This window comes from Oncorhynchus mykiss, chromosome 6 (assembly GCF_013265735.2).
Source record: "Oncorhynchus mykiss isolate Arlee chromosome 6, USDA_OmykA_1.1, whole genome shotgun sequence".
Taxonomy (NCBI): Eukaryota; Metazoa; Chordata; class Actinopteri; order Salmoniformes; family Salmonidae; genus Oncorhynchus; species Oncorhynchus mykiss.
This window is the reverse complement of record NC_048570.1, coordinates 45,155,708-45,179,035: the sequence shown is the minus strand read 5'-3', so window position 1 is coordinate 45,179,035 and position 23,328 is coordinate 45,155,708. Positions and strand designations below refer to the sequence as shown.

Here is a 23,328-nt window from a genome sequence, read left to right as displayed (position 1 = left end):
AACTTCCTTTAAAGTGCACTACTTTTTACCAGAGCCCTATGGACCATAAGTAGTGCACTATAAAAACGGATTAGAGTACCATTTGAGATGCACACTTACACTAAGCTGTTACCCAATTACTGTTGTTGGGCACTATTGGGCATACATCTTGGATTCTGGCCCATACTGTACATGGCAGACAGAACAAAACACACAGATGTGAACACACACTGGGATTGATGGGAGGTTTTATTGCATAAACAAATACAAAGACATGAGGGAAAGGAGGAGAGAAGGAGATGAGGGAGGGCAGAGGAAGGAGAGGGGGGAGGGAGAGGAGATGTCTAGCAAAAAATGCATTCCCTTTGCACCAAGAACGAGCACAGCGTCATCATTACATGCACAAATAGAAAAATGCAGCGAACATCCGTTTGTAAGACCTCTAGGTAGGGTAATCATGGCTCTCAAATATATGTGTCTATGGGTTGGCACGTACTGTTAAGTGCAATGTATTTACAGACAGTAGGCCTGCATTAGGGTAGAATACGGTTTCAACACACACGTACAGTAGGTTACACACTATAATGATGGGAATATCCCTTTCATTAAGTCTTCCCACTCAGAAATGAAGCCATATGGGATGACTTTATTTGATGATCCATTTGAATGTGCTTCTTTCAATTACACATTTAACATAATATGAAGCATTCTGTCAAGTGACGTTTTCATGACAAATGGGATACGGATAGAAAACCAAGACATCACAGGATGAACCAGGCAGAATGGGCCCCAGCTGGCTTCTAGGCTGCTCAGTTTAGGATCTGGAGTCGGTTCAGTGTTGCATCTGGGACTGGATGCATACTGTACATAGCAACTCCACTGTGAGACATTAGGATTGATTTAGTTTGGGACTTTTAATTAAATCTGTGACAGATCCAAATAGCCTTCGCTGCCAAGAGATACACAAACACCATGTTATTATTATATATTTTAGGGGAGTGATTGAGTGATTACTTAACACTCAAAACGAAAATCAGAGTGCTTCTTTGGGACCATATTCAGTGCACTACTTAATAGTGAATAGGGTGCCATTTCGGACCCACCCCAACAACATAACGCAGAAGGTCTCGATGGCTTTGAACCTGTGTTAGCCCTTTCTCTAGTCTGCTGGATGCTCTATTATGTCCCGAGGGGGCCCGGGGTGAGCCTGTGTCTCCCCAGGCGAGAGAGCTCGGTCCTGGACTTCACCCTAGACCATGGTGGCCTCCTGCCTCTCTCCCTGAGGACCTTCGTTACTGAAGAGGTAGTAGGGAGGGCTCTGCCGTGCCTCGATGATCAACACACCCTCTGGCGACAAGGAGGCAAAGACCGTCAGAGGGTCCACGTCGATTGGAATCCTGAGAGGGAGAGAAAGAACATTTGAGAGACTTGTACATACAACTTTAAGCTTGAGGGTCTTGAAAAAGTTGGTAACTACAAAGACAGAGAGAAGAGGTGTGGAAAGGAAGGCAAAACATTGTGTACACAACTGTGCTTGGAGGTTTTAAAAACTTTGCAACCTTTTCTGAATTACCTCAGCAGTACTGCAACTATTGTTTGGTGCTAACAAATGGATTTGATTGACATCTAGTCGATACCTATAACAGCCTCCAGTTATAAACAGAGGATTTAACACCTTGGCTCCAGATTAAATTAATGTTGAAAGCAATTTTTTTTTCTTTGACCAACGCTCATTTTTCAGGTTTTCATTAAAATGTTCTGGCTGCCGTCATCATCGCAGCGCCGTGAGGGAGAAAAAAAGAAGAAGGAGAAAAAAGAGACATACTCGCTCCAGGTGCAGGATTGAGAAATGAGGGCTGATTCCAATTATTAAAAATGGCTGTCTGATGCAAAGTTTATTATCACCTGAAATTTCCATTTGCATACTTTTCTAATCAGCTCATCTCAACAGCCAGACAGACAGGTAACAGCCAATTTCCCTCTCCCTCTTCCCCCTTGGTTTTTGAACTAGTTTATGACTAAATTAGCATAAATGGCTTCCTCATAAATGTGTTTTGAGAGAGAGGGGAAGAGGGAGAGAGAAAGAGACAGGGACAGAGTGACAGACAGAGAAAAATAGTTTAGAGAGAGAGTGAGATATCATTACCGCCTGTCAAAATGTTTATGAGGATTCTGGAGGATTTTATTTTATTTTATTACAATCCCCATTAGCCGACGCCAATGGCGACAGCTAGTCTTATTGGGCTCCGACAAATAATGGAAAATACATTACACACAAAATACTTTAAAAATGTACATACATTTAAAAACATTATCAGTTACACATGTCAGTACATACATGAGATGGAAGGGAGTTCCATGCACTCATGGCTCTGTATATTACTGTACATTTCCTTGAATTTGTTCTGGAACTGGGGACTGTGAAAAGACCCCTGGTGGCATGTCTGGTGGGGTAAGTGTGTGTGTCAGTGCTGTGTGTACGTTGACTATTCAAACAATTTGGAATTTCCAACACAAATGTTTCTTATAAAAAGAAGAAGTGATGCAGTCACAGTCTTTCCTCAACTCTTAGCCAAGAGAGCGTGGAATGCATATTATTGATATTAGCCCTCTGATTATAATGAAGAGCAAAACGTGCCACTCAGTTCTGGGCCAGCTACAGCGTATCTAGGTTATTTGTAGCACTTGGCCATATAACAGGTCAATAATCAAGATAAGATACAACTAGAACCTGCTGGAATTGCTTTGTTGAGTGTGGTGTCAAAAAAGCAGAGCATATCTTATCATGGACAGAACTCCACCATCTTTACAAACATTGAATCCATGTACAGTGACAGTTTACAATCTAAGGTAAAACCAAGGAATGCAGTCTCCTCAACAGTCACACCATTCATTACCAGATTCAGCTGAGGTCTAGAACTTAGGGAATGATTAGTACCAAATACAATGCTCTCAGTTTTAGAGATGTTCAGTACCAGTTTATTATCGGCTACCCATTCTAGGGTTGCAGTGATTTCACTAGCTGTGGTTGCTGACGTGTATAGGGTTGAATCATTAGCATACATGGACACACAGGCTTTGTTTAATGCCAGTGGCAGGTCATTGGTAAAAATAGAAAATAGTAGAGGGCCAATCGAAAAGGATGGAGCGAGGAGGCCTGTTATGATTGGACCAATATGAGATAAACAGACAAGAGATTGCTTCTGAAATTGCACCCTATTCACGGCCCATAGGGCTCTGGTCAGAAGTAGTACACTTTATAGGAAATAGGGTGCCATTTTGGACAAAACACTAATATGTTTGGACCAATATGAGATAAGCAAACAGAGATTTAAAGATTACCTTGGTTGCTAGATAGGATATATCCTTGGAGTATATAGCCCAGACAGAAGCATATGGCTCTGGGTAAAGTTAGAGGTCTTGTGTTCTCTGCTATCAATTCCTAATAAATGTCAGCATGGGATTAACCTTTGCTGAGTTTTATCTGGTCTAATCTGGTTTATGACACTGTAGTAGCACATGTTATATAATACTTCATACGCATGATCTAAACATACATTCTCTTTCTTATTTTAAATACATTGAGTGTACGAAACAGTAAAGATGCAGTATGCAGAAATGCTCCGCCATTTCCTGGTTGCTAAAATTCTAATAGTGCGCCAAATGTCAGTTTATGTGGAAAAAACAAGCAAATATAGCGTAGAGAATCATTGTACCATCTAAATAGCTGTGAAATATATTTTCTATAGCCAAAAATATTGCATTTTAGCTGTTTAAGCTGGTGTACAAAACTGAATGTAAAAGAAAACTAAACTAAACTTGAGAAAGGGAAGCATAGAAATAGGTCACAGAACATATCTACCGCATCTTAGACTTGCTTTTAATGAGAGAGAGAGAGAGCGAGAGAGAGAGAGAGAAAGAAAGAAAGACAGACCCCAGACAGACTGGTCTCTGGACTTTGTGAAGCAGCTTGGCCATTTAAGGCTCTCTGTCCGTCGCTGGAGTTTCCATATGAGCTGCCAAGTGTTCCTATGCTACGTACAAAAGAAACACATGAAAAAATCACATATGAAAAGAACATGGTTTTCAGACACGTGTGAACACACATATGTGACCCTTTAAGGAAGCAAGGCGTATGTATGTTGCACGTTACTACTCCAGAGGAGAGGCATTTGAACATATTTAAAAATATATATATATTGGCCAGAAATGCGTTCTGGAAAATGTGAACTTTCATGTGCCTTAATAACAAATGTGTCTTCCATCTGTAAATACGAATACAATTGTTACATTATGAGCCTAGTTGGTTTAGCCACGGAAAAAGTCAGGAACCTTTCCGCTAGCCATGATTGGCTGAGATAACGTATGGGCTGGACATGCCGGGAGATGAGTTTGCATTGGTCTGCCATGTAGCACGCTTCTGTCTATAACGTGAGCTTCTCAGATTGTGTTGATTATCCTTTCAAACACTGCTTTTTTGAAAGACATAACATTAGCCATCAAAAATTACAAAAGTTTTGCTACTTTTCTCAACAACATTGATGCCCTGAATTTAGCAGGCGCTATCGACAGATCAGTTGGAAAGAGTTGTGATGGGCTACTTTCTGCACATGCCACGGTCAGTGTGAACCGGAGTGACTTGACACAATACTGGCCAAACAAGATGTAGCTACAAAACGGAGTTAAATTGTTCCAGTCTGCCGTAAACCGTTCATCCATGTAAGAGTCTAGCTACATTTTCATATATTATAAGTTTCTAATTTAGTCAGAAAGTTATATTCATTGCAAGTTAAAGCGTACTGTTCGCTAGCTAGTGAATGATAGCTTGCTGGCTCGCTAGTTAAAGTTACGTGTATGATCTGTGTATTATTATTAGAATCAGAAAACTATATGCGTTGCTTGTATTAGCCTAATGTTAGCTAGCTAGTTGGTTAGCTTTAGCTACCTGCATATTTATACTACCACTATGACAATCAGTTTAATATGAGTTGATTGTTCATTGTTTAGCTGAACAAAAAGACTCCACTTCACCAAATGATTACGAGACCCATCAAGTCAGCCAGGTGTGTCTGGGGGTGATTACAGCCATCTATTGTATTTCATGAACATGTGTACATGTCTAGACAATAGTGACCCATCCACTTAGCTGCCTGAGGGATGATTATAGCATTTCTTTCACATGACCCATCAATTTAGACAATGTGTCTGGGTAAGCGTCATCTAATAATTATCTGGACACTTTCTGTTTTTGATATCGCTACTATGCAAATATGCAAGTAACCATTTCGCTGTACCGTTTACACCTTCTGTATTCTGTATTTTATTTTATTTGAGTGTGTGTTTACCAGAGACGGTAATGTGAAGAACAACATGACCTGCACTGCAGTCAGATTAGGATATAGGCCAAGGACAATAAAATATAGATTTTTACCTGGAATCTTTCCTTATTGTAGGATACTACTTTTACAATTTTTTGTCTTAAAAACTTTGGTTGTTTACTACACTACTCACTCTGTTTAGCACATCACCTCACATGTGAATCTTTAAAGAGATGGGTTGGGGTTTTAGGCTAAAGAGGGTGTGAAGGATGATGAATGGGTGTAGACAAAGAAGAACTCTCCAGTAGGTGTACCAAAAAGCTTCAAGGTGTAACGGTTTTCCTGTGGTGAAGGAGAGGCGGACCATTCATGCTTTTAATAAAGACAACTATACATGAAATAACTAACAAAACAAGAAATGTGAAAACTCAAAACAGCCCTATCTGGTGCAAACACAGAGACAGGAACAATCACCCACAAACACACAGTGAAACCCAGGCTACCTAAGTATGATTCTCAATCAGAGACAACTATTGACACCTGCCTCTGATTGAGAACCATACTAGGCCGAAACATAGAAATAACGCAAAACATAGAAAAACAAACAGACTGCCCACCCAACTCACGCCCTGACCATATAAAATAAATACAAAACAAAGGAAATACAGGTCAGAACAGTACCCCCCCCCCCCCCCCCAAAGGTGCGGACTCCGGCCGCAAAACCTTAACCTATAGGGGAGGGTCTGGGTGGGCGTCTGTCCGCGGTGGCGGCTCTGGTGCTGGACGTGGCCCCCACTTCACCATTGTCTTAGTACGCTTTATTGTCTGCTTCCGTGGCCTCCTAACCACGGCGACCCTTCTCAATGTACAGAGGGGCAGCTCGGGACAGAGGGGCGGCAGCTCGGGACAGAGGGGCGGCAGCTCGGGACAGAGGGGCGGCTGCTCGGGACAGAGGGGCGGCTGCTCGGGACAGAGGGGCGGCTGCTCGGGACAGAGGGGCGGCTGCTCGGGACAGAGGGGCTCCGGCGCCTCTGGGCTGAGGGGCTCCGGCGCCTCTGGGCTGAGGGGTTCTGGCAGATCCTGGCTGGCTGGCAGTTCTGGCAGATCCTGGCTGAACGGCGGATCCTGGCTGAATAGCGGATCCTGGCTGACTGGCGGATCTGGAAGATCCTGGCTGACTGACAGCTCTGGCTGCTCCATGCTGACTGGCAGCTCTGGCTGCTCCATGCTGACTGGCTGCTCTGGCTGCTCCATGCTGACTGGCTGCTCTGGCTGCTCCATGCTGACTGGCTGCTCCATGCTGACTGGCGACTCTGGCTGCTCCATGCTGACTGGCGGCTCTGGCTGCTCCATGCTGACTGGCGGCTCTGGCTGCTCCATGCTGACTGGCGGCTCTGGCTGCTCCATGCTGACTGGCGGCTCTGGCTGCTCCATGCTGACTGGCGGCTCTGGCTGCTCCATGCTGACTGGCGGCTCTGGCGGCTCCTTGCAGACTGGCAGCTCTGGCGGCATCCTGCAGACTGGCAGCTCCTTGCAGACTGGCAGCTCTGGCAGCTCCTTGCAGACTGGCAGCTCCTTGCAGACTGGCAGCTCCTTGCAGACTGGAGACTCCGGCAGCGCTGTAGAGGCGGAAGGCTCTGGCAGCGCTAAATAGGCGGGAGACTCTGGCAGCGCTGTAGAGGAGGAAGGCTCTGACTGCGCTGAACAGGCCGGAGACTCCGGCAGCGCTGTAGAGGAGGAAGGCTCTGGCAGCGCTAGATAGGCGGGAGACTCCGGCAGCGCTGGAGAGGAGGAAGGCTCTGGCAGCGCTGGACAGGCGAGGCGCACTGTAGGCCTGATGCGTGGTGCTGGCACTGGTGGTACTGCGCCGAGAACACGCACAGGAAGCCTGGTGCGGGGAGCTGCCACCGGAGGGCTGGTTTGTGGAGGTGGTACTGGATAGACCGGACCGTGCAGGCGCACTGGAGCTCTTGAGCACCGAGCCTGCCCAACCTTACCTGGTTGAATGCTCCCGGTCGCCCTGCCAGTGCGGCAGGGTGGAATAGCCACCCTGGGCTATGCTGGCAAACCGGGGACACCGAGCGCAAGGCTGGTGCCATGTAAGCCGGCCCAAGGAGACGCACTGGGGACCAGATGCGTAGAGCCGGCTTCATGGCACTTGGCTCGATGCTCACTCTAGCCCGGCCGATACGTGAAGCTGGAATGTACCGCACCGGGCTATGCACCCGCACTGGAGACACCGTGCACACCACAGCATAACACGGTGTCTGACCGGTCTCTCTAGCCCCCCGGTAAGCACAGGAAGTTTTCGCAGGTCTCCTACCTGGTGTAGCCATACTCCCTGTGAGCCCCCCCCCCCCCCCCCCCCCCCCCAATACATTTTTGGGGCTGACTCTCGGGCTTCCATCCGCGTCGCCGTGCTGCCTCCTCATACCAGCGCCTCTCCGCTTTCGCCACCTCCAGTTCTTCTTTGGGGCGGCGATATTCTCCAGGCTGTGCCCAGGGTCCTCTCCCATCGAGGATTTCTTCCCAAGTCCAGAAGTTTTTATCGCGCTGCTCCTGCTGCTGCCCGTTACCACGCCGCTTGGTCCTGTTGTGGTGGGTGATTCTGTAACGGTTTTCCTGTGGTGAAGGAGAGGCGGACCAAAATGCTGCGTGGTGGTTATTCATGCTTTTAATAAAGACAACTATACATGAAATACACCTGCCTCTGATTGAGAACCATACTAGGCCGAAACATAGAAATAACCCAAAACATAGAAAAACAAACATAGACTGCCCACCCAACTCACGCCCTGACCATACTAAATAAACACAAAACAAAGGAAATACAAGTCAGAACGTGACATTTTCTCAAAAGTGGGGTGACAAGTTGATCAACTTTCAAAGCAGAATTACTTTCCCATTGTCCCATGTGTATGTACCATTTTCTATGGTTTCTACTTTTATCCAATGTAAAAAACACAATTGAAAAAAATTCTACATAGGACTGAAAACCACGTGAAAAATAATTAATAATGAAAAATAATTATTTAATCATTTGTTGTTGTTAAAAAATGTACGAGTCAGACACGTGGTTTTGGGACACGTGCGAAGTTTCACGTACATTTTTCACGTTTTTCCATTGTGAAAAAAAATGTTTCCCCACATGTGACATTCTTTTTCATATGTTTATATTTCACCACTTCCAGCTCCCATCCAGAGACTGACCAGGACTGACCCTGATTACTGTAGCTTCAGAGGCAAAACAGCAGTGAGATGCAGGGTGCTATGTTGTTGAAATGAATGTGCCAAAACTTGCAACTGGAAAAAAGGCAGAGAAAGCAAAGGCCAGCGTAACATAACCGAAGATAGGGAGAATTGCAGGAAAGAAGGAGGTGGTTTATTTAATCGTGTTATTGTTTTAAAAAATTCCTTTGTACAGCATTTGGGCTTTTTAGATGTGGTCACCCTAAATCCCCGGTGGAAACATTGCTACTGCAACATGTTAACACCATCTTTTCACATGTGAGGAGAATAACATGATTTCAAACCCACATGTGAATCTACATACCCGATTTTCACAATGTTTTTAACACTTGAAACTGCATATTTCACATGTGAAAATGTGAAAACACATTATTCTCCTCACATGTGAAGGTGGTGGTAACATGTAAACTCTAAATGTAATACATGTGAAAATATGGTTTCCTGTGTGAAATTTAAGCTTAACATGTGAAAACAGCTATTTCACATGTGAAAATGTGATTTCACATGTGAAACTGCAAATTGGAAGTGTGAAACGGCAAATTGGATGTGGGAACTGCAAATTTGACGTGTTTTTTTTAAAGGGCAGGGACTCAGACTCAGACCTAGAGTCCAGCCTCCATTTCGTTATCATAACCCCTCCACAGTCTCTATACCGTCTTTACACATAACTGACAATTGCCTGTCCGAGTCTGAGGAAGCCAGAGAGCAAGGGTAAAGAGTGGCATATCAAGGGGAAAGAGATACCACAGACATACATACTCATGTGTGGAACGTTGGAAATGAATGAAGACCCCATAATAAATCATCCCAGGCTTCAAGGCTCCAATTCACAGTCCCTTGTTTTTAGGGAGCCAAATGCAGCAAGTCTCTCTGACAAAGTCAAATCACTCAACCGGCTTATTACGTGACACACCCGACTGCATAATCGTGTCTGTCCGGCTGGGGATTTTATACACCTCTGGCTACATAGCTTTTTATCTCTCCCATTGATTCTGTATGGCTGCCCGAAACTGTCCAATATGCTTTTTTGGGGGGAGAGGCAGTGAAACAGGGCTTGCGGGAAGAGAGAGACAGGAGGTAGAGTGACAATGACAATCCACCCACAGCCCTGAATAACAAACCAAATAGCTAGCACAGAGAGAGACCTTCACAGAAAAACACATAGGAATTACATTCCAGAGAGATACACAGAGAGACATTGAGTATTTGTTTTTTAGAATAGTGTCGTAGCATTTGCTGTCATTAAATCTGTAGACTGTTATATTATCAAATCAATTCTCGTTGTGTAATTATTCTGTGATTAAACTAATCATGCAATGATAATTAACCAGGAAGTCGGGGCACCTATGGAAAATGTTGTTTATAGAGTTACAATTTCCCGAATATAACTCTATAGATAATTTATTATCTTATCGATTACAGTCTTCTATTAATGTATTATTACCTCATCAGTCTCATTCCTGAATGTGGCAAACCCGTGGATATCTGCACGAACCCTAGCATCATAAATCATGAATCAGTGATATACAAATTGGCTTAATTTTTTATTTAATAAATAACTAATCAATCACAGAATTACATAAACACACACACAGTAGGTCAATCATTGGTTACTAACATGACAAACAGAAAAGTCCCTAGTGGACGAAACCAATATGACAGCTTGGTAGACAAAGGAAAGGGGTGGGGACAGCTCAAGAGCGGGAAATTCAGAGTTGATAACTAAACTGGAAATGCTAATACTTTGAACATGAACAGCCGCTCATTTAAAAAGAAATAGCAATTTACATATTTATGAGTTTATGCCTTTGTTGTCCTTCTCTGTGATTGCTGGTCCGTCTGCTGGATAATACAATGCTCAAAAAAATAAAGGGAACACTAAAATAACACATCCTAGATCTGAATGTATGAAATATTCTTATTAAATACTTTTTTCTTTACATAGTTGAATGTGCTTACAACAAAATCACACAAAAATGATCAATAGAAACCAAACTTATCAAAAATTAACTTGTCCTTAAAACAAGTCAAAATGAGGCTCAGTAGTGTGTGTGGCCTTCACGTGCCTGTATGACCTCCCTACAACGCCTGGGCATGCTCCTGATGAGGTGGCGGATGGTCTCCTGAGGGATCTCCTCCCAGACCTGGACTAAAGCATCCGCCAACTCCTGGACAGTCTGTGGTGCAATGTGGCGTTGGTGGATGGAGCGAGACATGATGTCCCAGATGTGCTCAATTGGATTCAGGTCTGGGGAACGGGCGGGCCAGTCCATAACATCAATGCCTTCCTCTTGCAGGAATTACTGACACACTCCAGCCACATGAGGTCTAGCATTGTCTTGCATTAGGAGGAACCCAGGGCCAACCGCACCAGCATATGGTCTCACAAGGGGTCTGAGGATCTCATCTCGGTACCTAATGGCAGTCAGGCTACCTCTGGTGAGCACATGGAGGGCTGTGCGGCCCCCCAAAGAAATGCCACCCCACCCCATGACTGACTCACCGCCAAACCGGTCATGCTGGAAAATGTTGCAGGCAGCAGAACGTTCTCCATGGCGTCTCCAGACTGTCACGTCTGTCACATGTGCTCAGTGTGAACCTGCTTTCATCTGTGAAGAGCACAGGGCGTCGGTGGCGAATTTGCCAATCTTGGTGTTCTCTGGCAAATGCCAAACGTCCTGCACGGTGTTGGGCTGTAAGCACAACCCCCACCTGTGGATGTCGGGCCCTCATACCACTCTCATGGAGTCGGTTTCTGACAGTTTGAGAAGACACATGCACATTTATGGCCTGCTGGAGGTCATTTTGCAGGGCTCTGGCAGTGCTCCTCCTGCTCCTCCTTGCACAAAGGCGGAGGTAGCGGTCCTGCTGCTGGGTTGTTGCCCTCCTACGGCCTCCTCCACGTCTCCTGATGTACTGGCCTGTCTCCTGGTAGTGCCTCCATGCTCTGGACACTACGCTGACAGACACAGCAAACCTTCTTGCCACATCTCGCATTAATGTGCCATCCTGGATGAGCTGCACTACCTGAGCCACTTGTGTGGGTTGTAGACTCCGTCTCATGCTACCACTAGAGTGAAAGCACCGCCAGCATTCAAAAGTGACCAAAACATCAGCCAGGAAGCATAGGAACTGAGAAGTGGTCTGTGGTCCCCACCTGCAGAACCACTCCTTTATTGGGGGTGTCTTGCTAAATGCCTATAATTTCCACCTGTTGTCTATTCCATTTGCACAACAACATGTGCAATTTATTGTCAATCAGTGTTGCTTCCTAAGTGGACAGTTTTATTTCACAGAAGTGTGATTGACTTGGAGTTACATTATGTTGTTTAAGTGTTCCCTTTATTTTTTTGAGCAGTGTAGTTAATCTGGTTGCGTTCCCCCAGAGATCAAAGTCTTTCATAGTTGTAGCTTGTTATAATGGATACGTCACAGTGCCATTCGGTCGTTCGACCGGTTGCGTTTACCAGACCTGGTCTTGTCCTTTGGTAGAGTTGCCAACCATTTCAACATGAGGCGACAGCTTCCATGTTTTCTGGTCTAATGTAAATTTTGGCACTGGTGGCTTTATACAGGAGTAGAAAAGGGGCCATTCCATGACACCGTGTAATGTCTGTGCTCATGGGGGCGTGGCCACTGACTGATCATAAGTTACTATGAAAAACAATTCTCATTTAGAAGACTAAGATCACATTGTTATCTTTCCAAAAGTATTCTTATGCTTAATAATTTATTTTATACAACGACAGATGCAAACCCCATAATTGAGAAGTGTATACAAACAAAGAAGCAGTACTGTGTGTCTCCTGTCCTTCATGAGGTCACCAAATGAAACAAACTCGACATGACTGTTCATTAAGTGTCCATGGACGACCCCAACTGCTTGGAATACAGAAATACTGTTCAATTATTCAACTTTTTGATGTCCAAGTGTCTCTCTGTGATCCACAGTCACATTCCAATCTCGATACTACAGAGCCCAGAAGCAGAGTATTTTACGACCGCCATAAAGCGGCCACCTCCACCTCTGCGGGAGAGAGAGGGCACTGTAGAGCGGACCGACTGTAACCTGATCCTTCAGATCTTCAAAGGAGAGTTATGACAATAGCCAGCCTGGTCTCAAAGACTAGACATAACATAGTAAACAAAAATCTGGGACACTCAAATGAGTATGATATGTTATGTTTGGTATGGATAAATAAGACAGAAGATTACTTAAGGCAACAACTAAAGTAGGGTGGTTGGTCGGGGTGGATGGGTAGGTGTATAATGCGAATGTCTAGAAACCCAAATAATGCGTGTTCGAATCTCATCACGGACAACTTTAGCATTTTAGATAATTTGCTACTTTGCAACATCCTCCCCTAACCCTTCAACCTAACTCCTAGCCCTTAACCTTAACCCTAATGCCAAGCCTAGCAAATGTTAGCCACCTAGCTAACGTTAACTTTAGCCACCCAGCTAACGTTAGCCACAACAAATTGGAATTCATAACATATCATACATATTGCAAACTTGTAACATATTGTATAGGTTGCAATTCATAACATATCATACGAATTATAATTCGTAACATATCTTATGAATTATAATTCGTAACATATCATACTAAACTAATGATGGACACCCACAAATGAATAATACAATTCCAAACATAACATATCATACTCATTTAAGTATCCCGGATTTTCATTTACTATGCTATGTCTACCCCAGGTTGGAATAACATAAGTAGTTTGTTGTTGCACTATACCTTTACCACAGAAGAGTCAGAGAAAAATCCTAAATAGTTAATGATTTGTATGCACTCCTCTCTCTAAGATCCTATGCTAGTAAGACCACAATAAGTTAATTAAGAAATAAAGGCACAAGCAGCTGTGTTTTATCATGAACATAGTCACAGCAAAAATTGTTGTAAGGGTGGCAGGTAGCCTAGTGGTTAACATGTTGGGCCAGAAACCAAAATGTTGCTGGTTTGAATACCTGAGCTGACGAGGTGAAAAGTGGTTTAATTTGCTCCAGGGGTGGCCTACTACTACAGCTGATCCTATAAAACAACACATTTCACTACACCTATCCAGTGAATGTGACAACAATAAAAATAAAAAAATTATGGGAGGGGCGGAGCTGGGCTTGGCTGGGCTCCGACACACAGCATAATTTTATATTCTGAAAGGAATAACAAGCTCTAGGGCTTGATTTAATCCGTAGAGCTGAAGATCCGCAGTATAGCGCAAAATAAATTAAACGGCAGTGTTTCCGCGTTTGCGGAGATTGCATTCATGGTAAATGCTGCATATGTTGGCTCAATCGGAAATTACCTTGAAATTACAATTGCGGATCTTCAGCGCTACAGACTGACTCAAGCCCCTTGTCTTTTTCACTAATAACAATAGATTATATTAGTTAGGCAATACAGGAATGTCTCCTCTCTCTCTCCACTGAGGGTAGCCTACTGTACTCTACAGCCAGAGGATTTCTGTATTGAGGACAGTTATTTATATACCCACTATTCTATTTCTCAGTCTGTCTCTTGCTTTGGGTTTCGCTTAGCTGGAGAACGATGTGTGTGAATGTGTTTGTGTCTGTGTGTGTCTCTGTGTGTGTGTGTGTGTGTGTGTGTGTGTGTGTGTGTGTGTGTGTGTGTGTGTGTGTGTGTGTGTGTGTGTGTGCGTGCGTGCGTGCGTGCGTGCGTGTGATCTGTGGGATTACAATGACAAAACTTGGTGATATGAAGAGAGAGAGTAGTGCTGGTGCCGGTGCAGACTAGCTGCCTACTAATTAGCCAAGAGTAAATTAATAACATTGAAGTGACGTCACCTCCACCGTGCCTGTAAGACAGTGGCTGTATCCCAAATGGCACCATATTCCCTACTTTTGACCAGGGCACATAGGGGTCTGGTCAAAAGTAGTGCAGTATGTAGGGAAAGGTTACCATTTGATAGGTAGCCAGTGCTCCCATACATGTGATTAGCACCACTGTTTGATGTTCCATAGTCCTAATTAACAGGGGCATGGCCGTATGGAAACTTCTGTCCCCTAGCTGCCTTGGGTTACTGGGTCATTTAGCTGGCATTTTGATATGAGATCATATGACAGTAGATGTTTGAAATGTCTGATGGATTACCTGTGGGGAGACAGTAACTAATCCTGACTAACTAATCTTATTTATTAGGATCCCTACAAAAGCAGCAGTTACTTTTCCTGGGGTCCACATGAAATATGACACAATACATAGTACAGAACATCATTGGTCAAGGACTGAACTACATACATTTAAAATGTCACACATAGCCTACATATCAGTTCATACACACAATGTCTAGGTCTAATACATAATACAGTGCAAATGACCATACAAGATATATAAAATGGCTGTGTCTCGTCACAGTCCCCATTGTGCAGTAAGGTGTTCCTTTATCAGTTGTGTTATTTGGTTATATTGGATCGTATCAAAATAGATGTTTGAAATATCTGATAGATTCCCTGTGGGGAGGCTAAAGGTTGTTGTTTTGCTCATCGAACGAGTGACAACTTTAAAATGGGATCATATGATGTTTTTGAAATGTTTGATTACCTGTGAGATATGGACGCTACGCAAAGTAATCCTAAGGGAGTATGTGTTTATTGGTTGTTGTTGCTGTTGTTATCATTGTTGCATGTGGCTATGGGTACTTACTGTATCTTCTTTGTGAAATTCTTTGTCACTATACCTCCTTCCTCTTGCTTCTCTTCATGTTTTCCTGTGGAAAAAAAACTACATGAAATCCAATGAGCAGAGTTCAATAACCCTAAACAATAATACATTGTCAATTGGTGTAACCTCTGTTGCTTGGCCATTATCAGGTCAAGGAGGAAGATAAGACCCTGAAACTATCTCTGTTACTAGACACAGAAAACAGACCAATAGACTAAACATCACTTCATATATACAGTGCCTTGCGAAGGTATTCGGCCCCCTTGAACTTTGCGACCTTTTGCCACATTTCAGGCTTCAAACATAAAGATCTAAAACTGTATTTTTTTTGTGAAGAATCAACAACAAGTGGGACACAATCATGAAGTGGAACGACATTTATTGGATATTTCAAACTTTTTGAACAAATCAAAAACTGAAAAATTGGGCGTGCAAAATTATTCAGCCCCCTTAAGTTAATACTTTGTAGCGCCACCTTTTGCTGCGATTACAGCTGTAAGTCGCTTGGGGTATGTCTCTATCAGTTTTGCACATCGAGAGACTGACATTTTTTCCCATTCCTCCTTGCAAAACAGCTCGAGCTCAGTGAGGTTGGATGGAGAGCATTTGTGAACAGCAGTTTTCAGTTCTTTCTTCTTTCTTTCTTCCAGAATGGTCCTGTATTTGGCTCCATCCATCTTCCCATCAATTTTAACCATCTTCCCTGTCCCTGCTGAAGAAAAGCAGGCCGAAACCATTATGCTGCCACCACCATGTTTGACAGTGGGGATGGTGTGTTCAGCTGTGTTGCTTTTACGCCAAACATAACGTTTTGCATTGTTGCCAAAAAGTTCAATTTTGGTTTCATCTGACCAGAGCACCTTCTTCCACATGTTTGGTGTGTCTCCCAGGTGGCTTGTGGCAAACTTTAAACAACACTTTTTATGGATATCTTTAAGAAATGGCTTTCTTCTTGCCACTCTTCCATAAAGGCCAGATTTGTGCAATATACGACTGATTGTTGTCCTATGGACAGAGTCTCCCACATCAGCTGTAGATCTCTGCAGTTCATCCAGAGTGATCATGGGCCTCTTGGCTGCATCTCTGATCAGTCTTCTCCTTGTATGAGCTGAAGGTTTAGAGGGACGGCCAGGTCTTGGTAGATTTGCAGTGGTCTGATACTCCTTCCATTTCAATATTATTGCTTGCACAGTGCTCCTTGGGATGTTTAAAGCTTGGGAAATCTTTTTGTATCCAAATCCGGTTTTAAACTTCTTCACAACAGTATCTCGGACCTGCCTGGTGTGTTCCTTGTTCTTCATGATGCTCTCTGCGCTTTTAACGGACCTTTGAGACTATCACAGTGCAGGTGCATTTATACGGAGACTTGATTACACACAGGTGGATTGTATTTATCATCATTAGTCATTTAGGTCAACATTGGATCATTCAGAGATCCTCACTGAACTTCTGGAGAGAGTTTGCTGCACTGAAAGTAAAGGGGCTGAATAATTTTGCACGCCCAATTTTTCAGTTTTTGATTTGTTAAAAAAGTTTGAAATATCCAATAAATGTCGTTCCAATTCATGATTGTGTCCCACTTGTTGTTGATTCTTCACAAAAAATTACAGTTTTATATCTTTATGTTTGAAGCCTGAAATGTGGCAAAAGGTCGCAAAGTTCAAGGGGGGCGAATACTTTCGCAAGGCACTGTATATACAGTTGAAGTTGTAAGTTTACATACACTTAGGTTGGAGTCATGAAAACTCGTTTTTCAAGCACTCCACAAATTTCATGTCAACAAACTACAGTTTTGGCAAGTCGGTTAGGACATCTACTTTGTGTATGAGACAGGTCATTTTTCCAACAATTGTTTACAGGCAGTTTATTTCACTGTATCTCAATTCCAGTGGGTGAGAAGTTTACATACACTAAATTGACTGTGCTTTTAAACAGCTTGGAAAATTCCAGAAAATTATGTCATGGTTTTAGAAGCTTCTGATAGGCTAATTGACATCATTTCAGTCAATTGGTGGTGTACCTGTGGATGTATTTCAAGGCATACCTTCAAACTCAGTGCCTCTTTGCTTGACATCATGGGAAAATCAAAAGAAATCAGCCAAGTCCAAGAAAAATTGTAGACCTCCACAAGTCTGGTTCATCCTTGGGAGCAATTTCCAAACGCCTGAAGGTACCACGTTCATCTGTACAAACAACAGTACGCAGGTCTAAACGCCATGGGACCACGTAGCCGTCATACCGCTCAGGAAGGAGACACGTTCTGTCTCCTAGAAGCCACTGCTCCAAAACCACCATAGAAAAGCCAGACTACGGTTTGCAACTGCACATGGGGACAAAGATTGTACTTTTTGGAGAAATGTCCTCTGGTCTGATGAAACAAAAATAGAACTGTTTGACCATAATGACCATCCTTATGTTTGGAGAAAACACCATCCCAAGAACACCATCCCAAACGTGAAGCAAGGGGGTGAAGCAAACGTGAAGCAAGGGGGTGGTAGCATCATGTTGTGGGGGTGCTTGCTGCAGGAGGGACTGGTGCACTTCACAAAATAGATGGCATCATGAGGCAGCAAAATGATGTGGAAATATTGAAGCAACATCTCAAGACATCAGTCAGGAAGTTAAAGCTTGGTGGAAAATGGGTATTCCAAATGGACAATGACCCCAAGCATACTTCCAAAGTTGTGCAAAATGGCTTAAGGACAACAAAGTCAAGGTACTAGAGTGGACATCACAAAGCCCTGACCTCAATCCTATAGAAGATTTGTAGGTAGAACTGAAAAAGCTTGTGTGAGCAAGGAGGCCTATACAAACCTGACTCAGTTACACCTGCTCTGTCAGGAGGAATGGGCCAAAATTCCCCCAACTTATTGTGAGAAGCTTGTGGAAGGCTACCCACAAACGTCTGACCCAAGTTAAACAATTTAAAGGCAAGGCTACCAAATACTAATTGCGTGTATGTTAACTTCTGACCCACTGGGAATGTGATGAAATAAATAAAAGCTGAAATAAATCATTCTCTCAACTATTATTCTAACATTTCACATTCTTAAAATAAAGTGGTGATCCTAACTGACCTAAGACAGGGAATTTTTACTAGGATTAAATGTCAGGAATTGTGAAAAACTGAGTTTATATTTATTTGGCTAAGGTGTATGTAAACTTCTGACTTCAACTGTATATATATGCCCTGTCAAAGCTTTTAAAACATATTATCCGTATCGTTTTTTATGACATAATAAACAGCTTCTGATAAGTGGGTCTGGGTGTTGAAATCCAAACCCTTGCAATAATTGGCAAAAATATGTCTCAAATATTTTTCTAAAGATATTTATAGCAGTGTCATTATCTAATTTCCAGGATTGTGGACTGATGTAAACACAGAGTACATACTTAGTCGTGTCCCTGGTGTAAGGGTGGGTCATATATTCACAGAAATGATGACGAAAGACACCATTCCATCTCCTCCCATCTTAACCCTGCTTCTTCTCAAAGTATGACCTCACCAACCCAAACACATATATTCCTGACAAACAGAGAGAGTGAGATAAAGAGATAGAGCTGGAAAGCCCCAGAATGAAGGCTTCATCTTAATAAAGTTCTGTTTATGACTTCTGTCTGTGCAGCTGCTCTACATGCTAAATGTCAGTGTAGCAGCCGCTACCCTCCACCCCTCTGCTCGGTCCTGCCCAGCTATGTGCAACGCTATACTCCTGCAGTGTGAGCTCTGGTCTGGAGAGAATACAAACACAACCACAGGCTTTCTCTCAGTCTCCCAGAACCTCTCATCCTCCCTCAGTCCCTTGTGGTACAGATGTCACATTCCAAACTGCCCTGGTAACACACTCAGACCTTAATTGCAAATATACAGTAGGCTACACCCATTTATTAAACACAGTTTGTTCTGCAGCCTCAAGGACACACTGCTTTGGACAGCCTAGAAACTATGATGAGGCAAAACCTTGTTCAGCCAATGTTAGGTTAACTTTTGCTTTGTACAAACTGTGACATGAGAGAAAGCCCGGAGAGGCCACGTCAACCCCGGCTTGAACATGCTTGTGACACGCCCACACAGGCAGACTTTTAGAACGAGGTCACTGAGGCAGAGCCACGGTGATAGGCAGCTAGCTGACTAAATGACCCAACTGGCATACCAACAATGTGTTTATAAAAAGCTTGTAGAGGGCCTAGTATCTTCTCTCTGTAGCCTACACTAGCCTCTACTTCCCTCAGACCTTGCCTAGGTGCTGGTTATCCCTGGCATTATTCAGTTGTTCTCTAAATATTTAGTCTACTCTCTAAAGAAGCCATGGAGAGCTTGTAATATTGTTTACGCTTATTTGTCTATACAATCAGGACCTGGTTATACATAACAAACTCAACGATTATATGGATGCCCTGGACAGGAGGTTAATATAGCCCTTAAAATTATTAGGTTCAACAATCAGGGCAGTTCTGTTCTGTAAATCAGTTAAGGGCATGGTAACACAACAAACTCAAACATTACTGGTATATGAATTGGCTAAATACTGAAGGGATGTAGTTAGCCATCAATGGGCAGAAATTGAATTATACTTCCAGAACCTAGCTGTTTCATGTTTTTGGTTCCTAGAATCAGGGCATGGTAGTACAACAAGCTTATGATTTAATAAATACTGAAGGGTCTAGTCAGCTATCACCAGGCAGAATAATAGTTCCAGAACATTCTCTCTCCAGTGTTAAACACTAACAGTAGTGTGTTGCTTATCTTCTTGTGGACAGATACTGTTGTCATGGGCCTTCCTCACTTAAATCTATATCTGGCGCATTGGTGAGTGATTCTGAAGGAATCTAAACAGGTGCTGAGCCTTGATGAACTGGTCTAGCAATCTGCAAGTCATGGGTCCTACTGCCCATACTGTAGAGCAGGATATCATAACATCCCTTGATATGAGCTGATATGAGCTGGCTATGTGAATAACTTATGTAAATATTTAAAATATGAATATAACTATTTTGTCAATAATGTCTATTGTGTTACTTTATCTATTGTGGTACTTTACCCAGCTAGAACACAACATTCTGATAATCATATGTTTATAAGTTGGTGTTGGTGAAAGCATGGTTTTCCTCTGGTAATTTTGCATGCAACCTTCCCACAACTTTCTGGGAATGGTGCAGGATAATTGCTTGGCTTTGGAACATTCTTAGCACATTTAAGGAACTTGACAAAAATGTTTTATTTTCTTGGTACTGTATTTCAATAGTTTAACAGAACGTTTCATAAAACTTCAAACATGGTTACATTGTATTTAAATGTGGGCAATGTTCTTGGAATGTTTTCCAAATGGTTTGACATTGGGAATATTCTCAAAAAGTTCAGAGAACATTAAGAAACAACATTTTTCTGTGTGAATTTCAGTACTTCAGCATAACTTTTCCTACAGGTTTCCTCATTGTTCCATTTAAAGTAATGTTCTCAAATTGTTCCGAGAACGTTAAGAAACAATGTTGTTCTGTGGGAATTTCAGAAATGTAAAAACATACATTAACTTCTCAAAATGTGAAGAAAATGTTCCATAAAAACCAGAAGAAAATGTTGGTAGCGTTCAGAGAACGTTCTAAAAAATATTATTTAAAAACCTATACATTCCGTTCAGCATCAACAAAACTCATCAACAAAACTGTCTCCTCTGTCTTGTTAAGTGTGCTCAGGTGTGTTAGCCGCACCCACTAATTAGCCACACCTGATCTTAATGAGTGCTTGTTTCCTTTGAAATGGAGTCTGTTTGAATAGACAAAAAAGAACATTGTATGCATAAAAAACATGGCATGCTAGCTCTATCCTGATGGCACAGTGGACTAACTCCGTGGTTGCTGTCCAAACACTTCAAAAACACACCCTATCCCCTCAGCCCTCAAATTAAGTGGACACTTCTGATGACGTATCATGACGTCTGACAAGTGTACACTTGCAACGCAAGGGGCGAGGGAGGAAGGAATGATTTTTAAATTGACCACCCTTGGCCGGAAATTCGTCACTCATTCATCCTGCGATGATTGTGTTTTCAGCCACCAGTAGCTTGTATGTGTTTTATATGCGCTACAGTCAATTATGAGTGCATGTTTACTTATTAAATATATAGTTATTAATATACACCTACTGTATGATAGCTAGCACATTAATTGGCTAACTTACATTAGCCTGCCTAGCTGGAACTTCTGAAGAAGGAAAATGTTTTATTTCTACAATTTCCAAAAGATAACCAAATAAAAACATATTTAACATACATTAAGAGACACATGAGACGTTTATGTGCCATCGTGTGCATTAGTAGCACTATTTCTAAATTATTTGCATTAGTTTTTACTTACACGTGTATGTTGACTATGTTGATTTTTTAAGTTTTTGCCGACTTTTCTTAGCAGATGTACAATCGTCACAAATTTAATTATGGGGAGTTTCATGCTCGGAGTGAACATAATTGTACACTCGCAAAGCCGACTAAAAACAAGGGCTGAGGGGCTTACGCTGCAAACTTCCCTTGCTTGGCTAATAATTTGGACCGCCCACCCAGATGACAACGGGGATTCCCCCAAGGGCATAAGGCAAGTAAGTGTAAGTGGACGAGTGTGTGTCTTAACTGTTTGGACCGCATCCCATGGATAGAGAACAGAAGATTATAGTGTGTCATAATAAAAAAATGATGTATTTGCATTCATTTCCATGTGTCCTATCTCTGCTTGGAGTTCACAAAAGTTTACACAAAATAAGCTAGCAGTGTTATTGAGTGGATTTTTTTTTACAAAGTTATTAAAAAACCTCCAAATAACCTATAATTTCTGTTCTCAAAGCATTAATAAACCCTCCCAGGAAAACTTTCAAGGAACCAGAGTAAAACGTTCTCAGAACCGTAGAACAAATGTTAACTTGGTCAGGAAAGTATGGCTTCTTTCCCACAACCAATGTGAAACCAAAAACACATGTTTCCACAATTTCCAAGGAACTAAATGTGCTAGCTGGGTACAACTTAAAACGAAAATAACATTGTTAGTGTTTTTTATTTATCCTCCAAGCAATTCTGGCGGTATTAGTTGGATTAGTTTCGATTTATAAAGACGATATTAGTCACTTTTGCAAGGTTTCGAAGATTTCCTCACCTGACACTTCTACAAACCCATCTTTGGTTTTGACATTAAGTTCCTCTGGGTTAAAGCTGTGGACGTTCACACACACTTTCCAGGGCTCTCCCGGTGTTTGGGTCGGAGAGCTGCGGGGGGACTCGCTGTATCTCGTGCAATACACCGGCGTCTGCCCAGTCGATGCGCGCGTTGGCTGAAACCCAGTGCGCAGAGTGCCTGTAAACGGTGCGGAAAGCCGCGTGCTGAGCCGGCTAGGCCGAGCCCAGCCGGGCCAGTCCATTGACAAGTCTTCGGGGAAAGGGGACATCCCAAAGTCATCGTCCATAAATCGGGAGGCGATTGACGGACTCTCTCTGAACGGATCTCGGGGGACCCTCTGCCTACTTCCAAGAGTGTAGAAGTCTCCTTCTGCCATGTTTACCGGTCGTTGTCCCAAAGAAAAAAAGTAAGAAAAAATGTTTACCCTTTCCAAGTTTACTCTCCCCAAGCTGACACCTTTTATAAATATTGAGTAGTCTATGTGAGAGAAAAAGTTGTTAATTTGATAATTTCCCGTGTTGGGCTCATGACAGTTACTGATTGGATCATCAAAAATAACGGTTTCAACCCAAGGACATTGATTTATAACGACCCCTCCAGTTAGTATCCTAGAAGTTTAATACCCTCTATGAGACATTATACCGATTGGTCAACCGTTTTATATGGCTTCTCCCTGGCGGTGAATGTGCACAGTAGTGCCTCTGGGCGCAACCGGTCGCGACGCAACAGTTGACCACAGAAGACCCTCCCTCTCCGTCCAAGTTTAGCCATTAGCTGGTGTGTTACTAGTCCAACAAATTCTTGTCTGTTGAAATGATCGCTCCCCGGTGACTCATCTTTTTAATAGAAAATAACGCATGGCTTCAAGCGTGCCTGAGGGGGAGAGACGAAGGGAGGGAAAGGGAGGGAAAGGGGGAGACGCGG

General features: G+C 42.9%; 1 protein-coding gene across 2 annotated transcripts; it reads right to left on the bottom strand.

Annotated features, from left to right (window-relative positions):
- Window positions 1-210: 210 nt before the first annotated feature.
- On the bottom strand, window positions 211-23,055 carry LOC110526027 (heat shock protein beta-8). 2 transcript variants are annotated; one of them, XM_036980186.1, is made up of 4 exons: window positions 22,384-23,055; window positions 15,226-15,289; window positions 3,914-4,013; window positions 211-1,376 (listed from the first exon to the last, which is right to left on the bottom strand). In XM_036980186.1, exons 1-4 carry the CDS (start codon window positions 22,778-22,780, stop codon window positions 1,272-1,274), a joined length of 666 nt encoding a protein of 221 aa, XP_036836081.1. In that variant the 5' UTR covers window positions 22,781-23,055; the 3' UTR covers window positions 211-1,271. The 2 variants fall into 2 exon arrangements, with proteins under 2 accessions (XP_036836081.1, XP_021462283.1); XM_021606608.2 differs by lacking the exon at window positions 3,914-4,013 and having other exon boundaries at window positions 22,384-23,054.
- Between the last annotated feature and the right edge of the window lie 273 nt (window positions 23,056-23,328).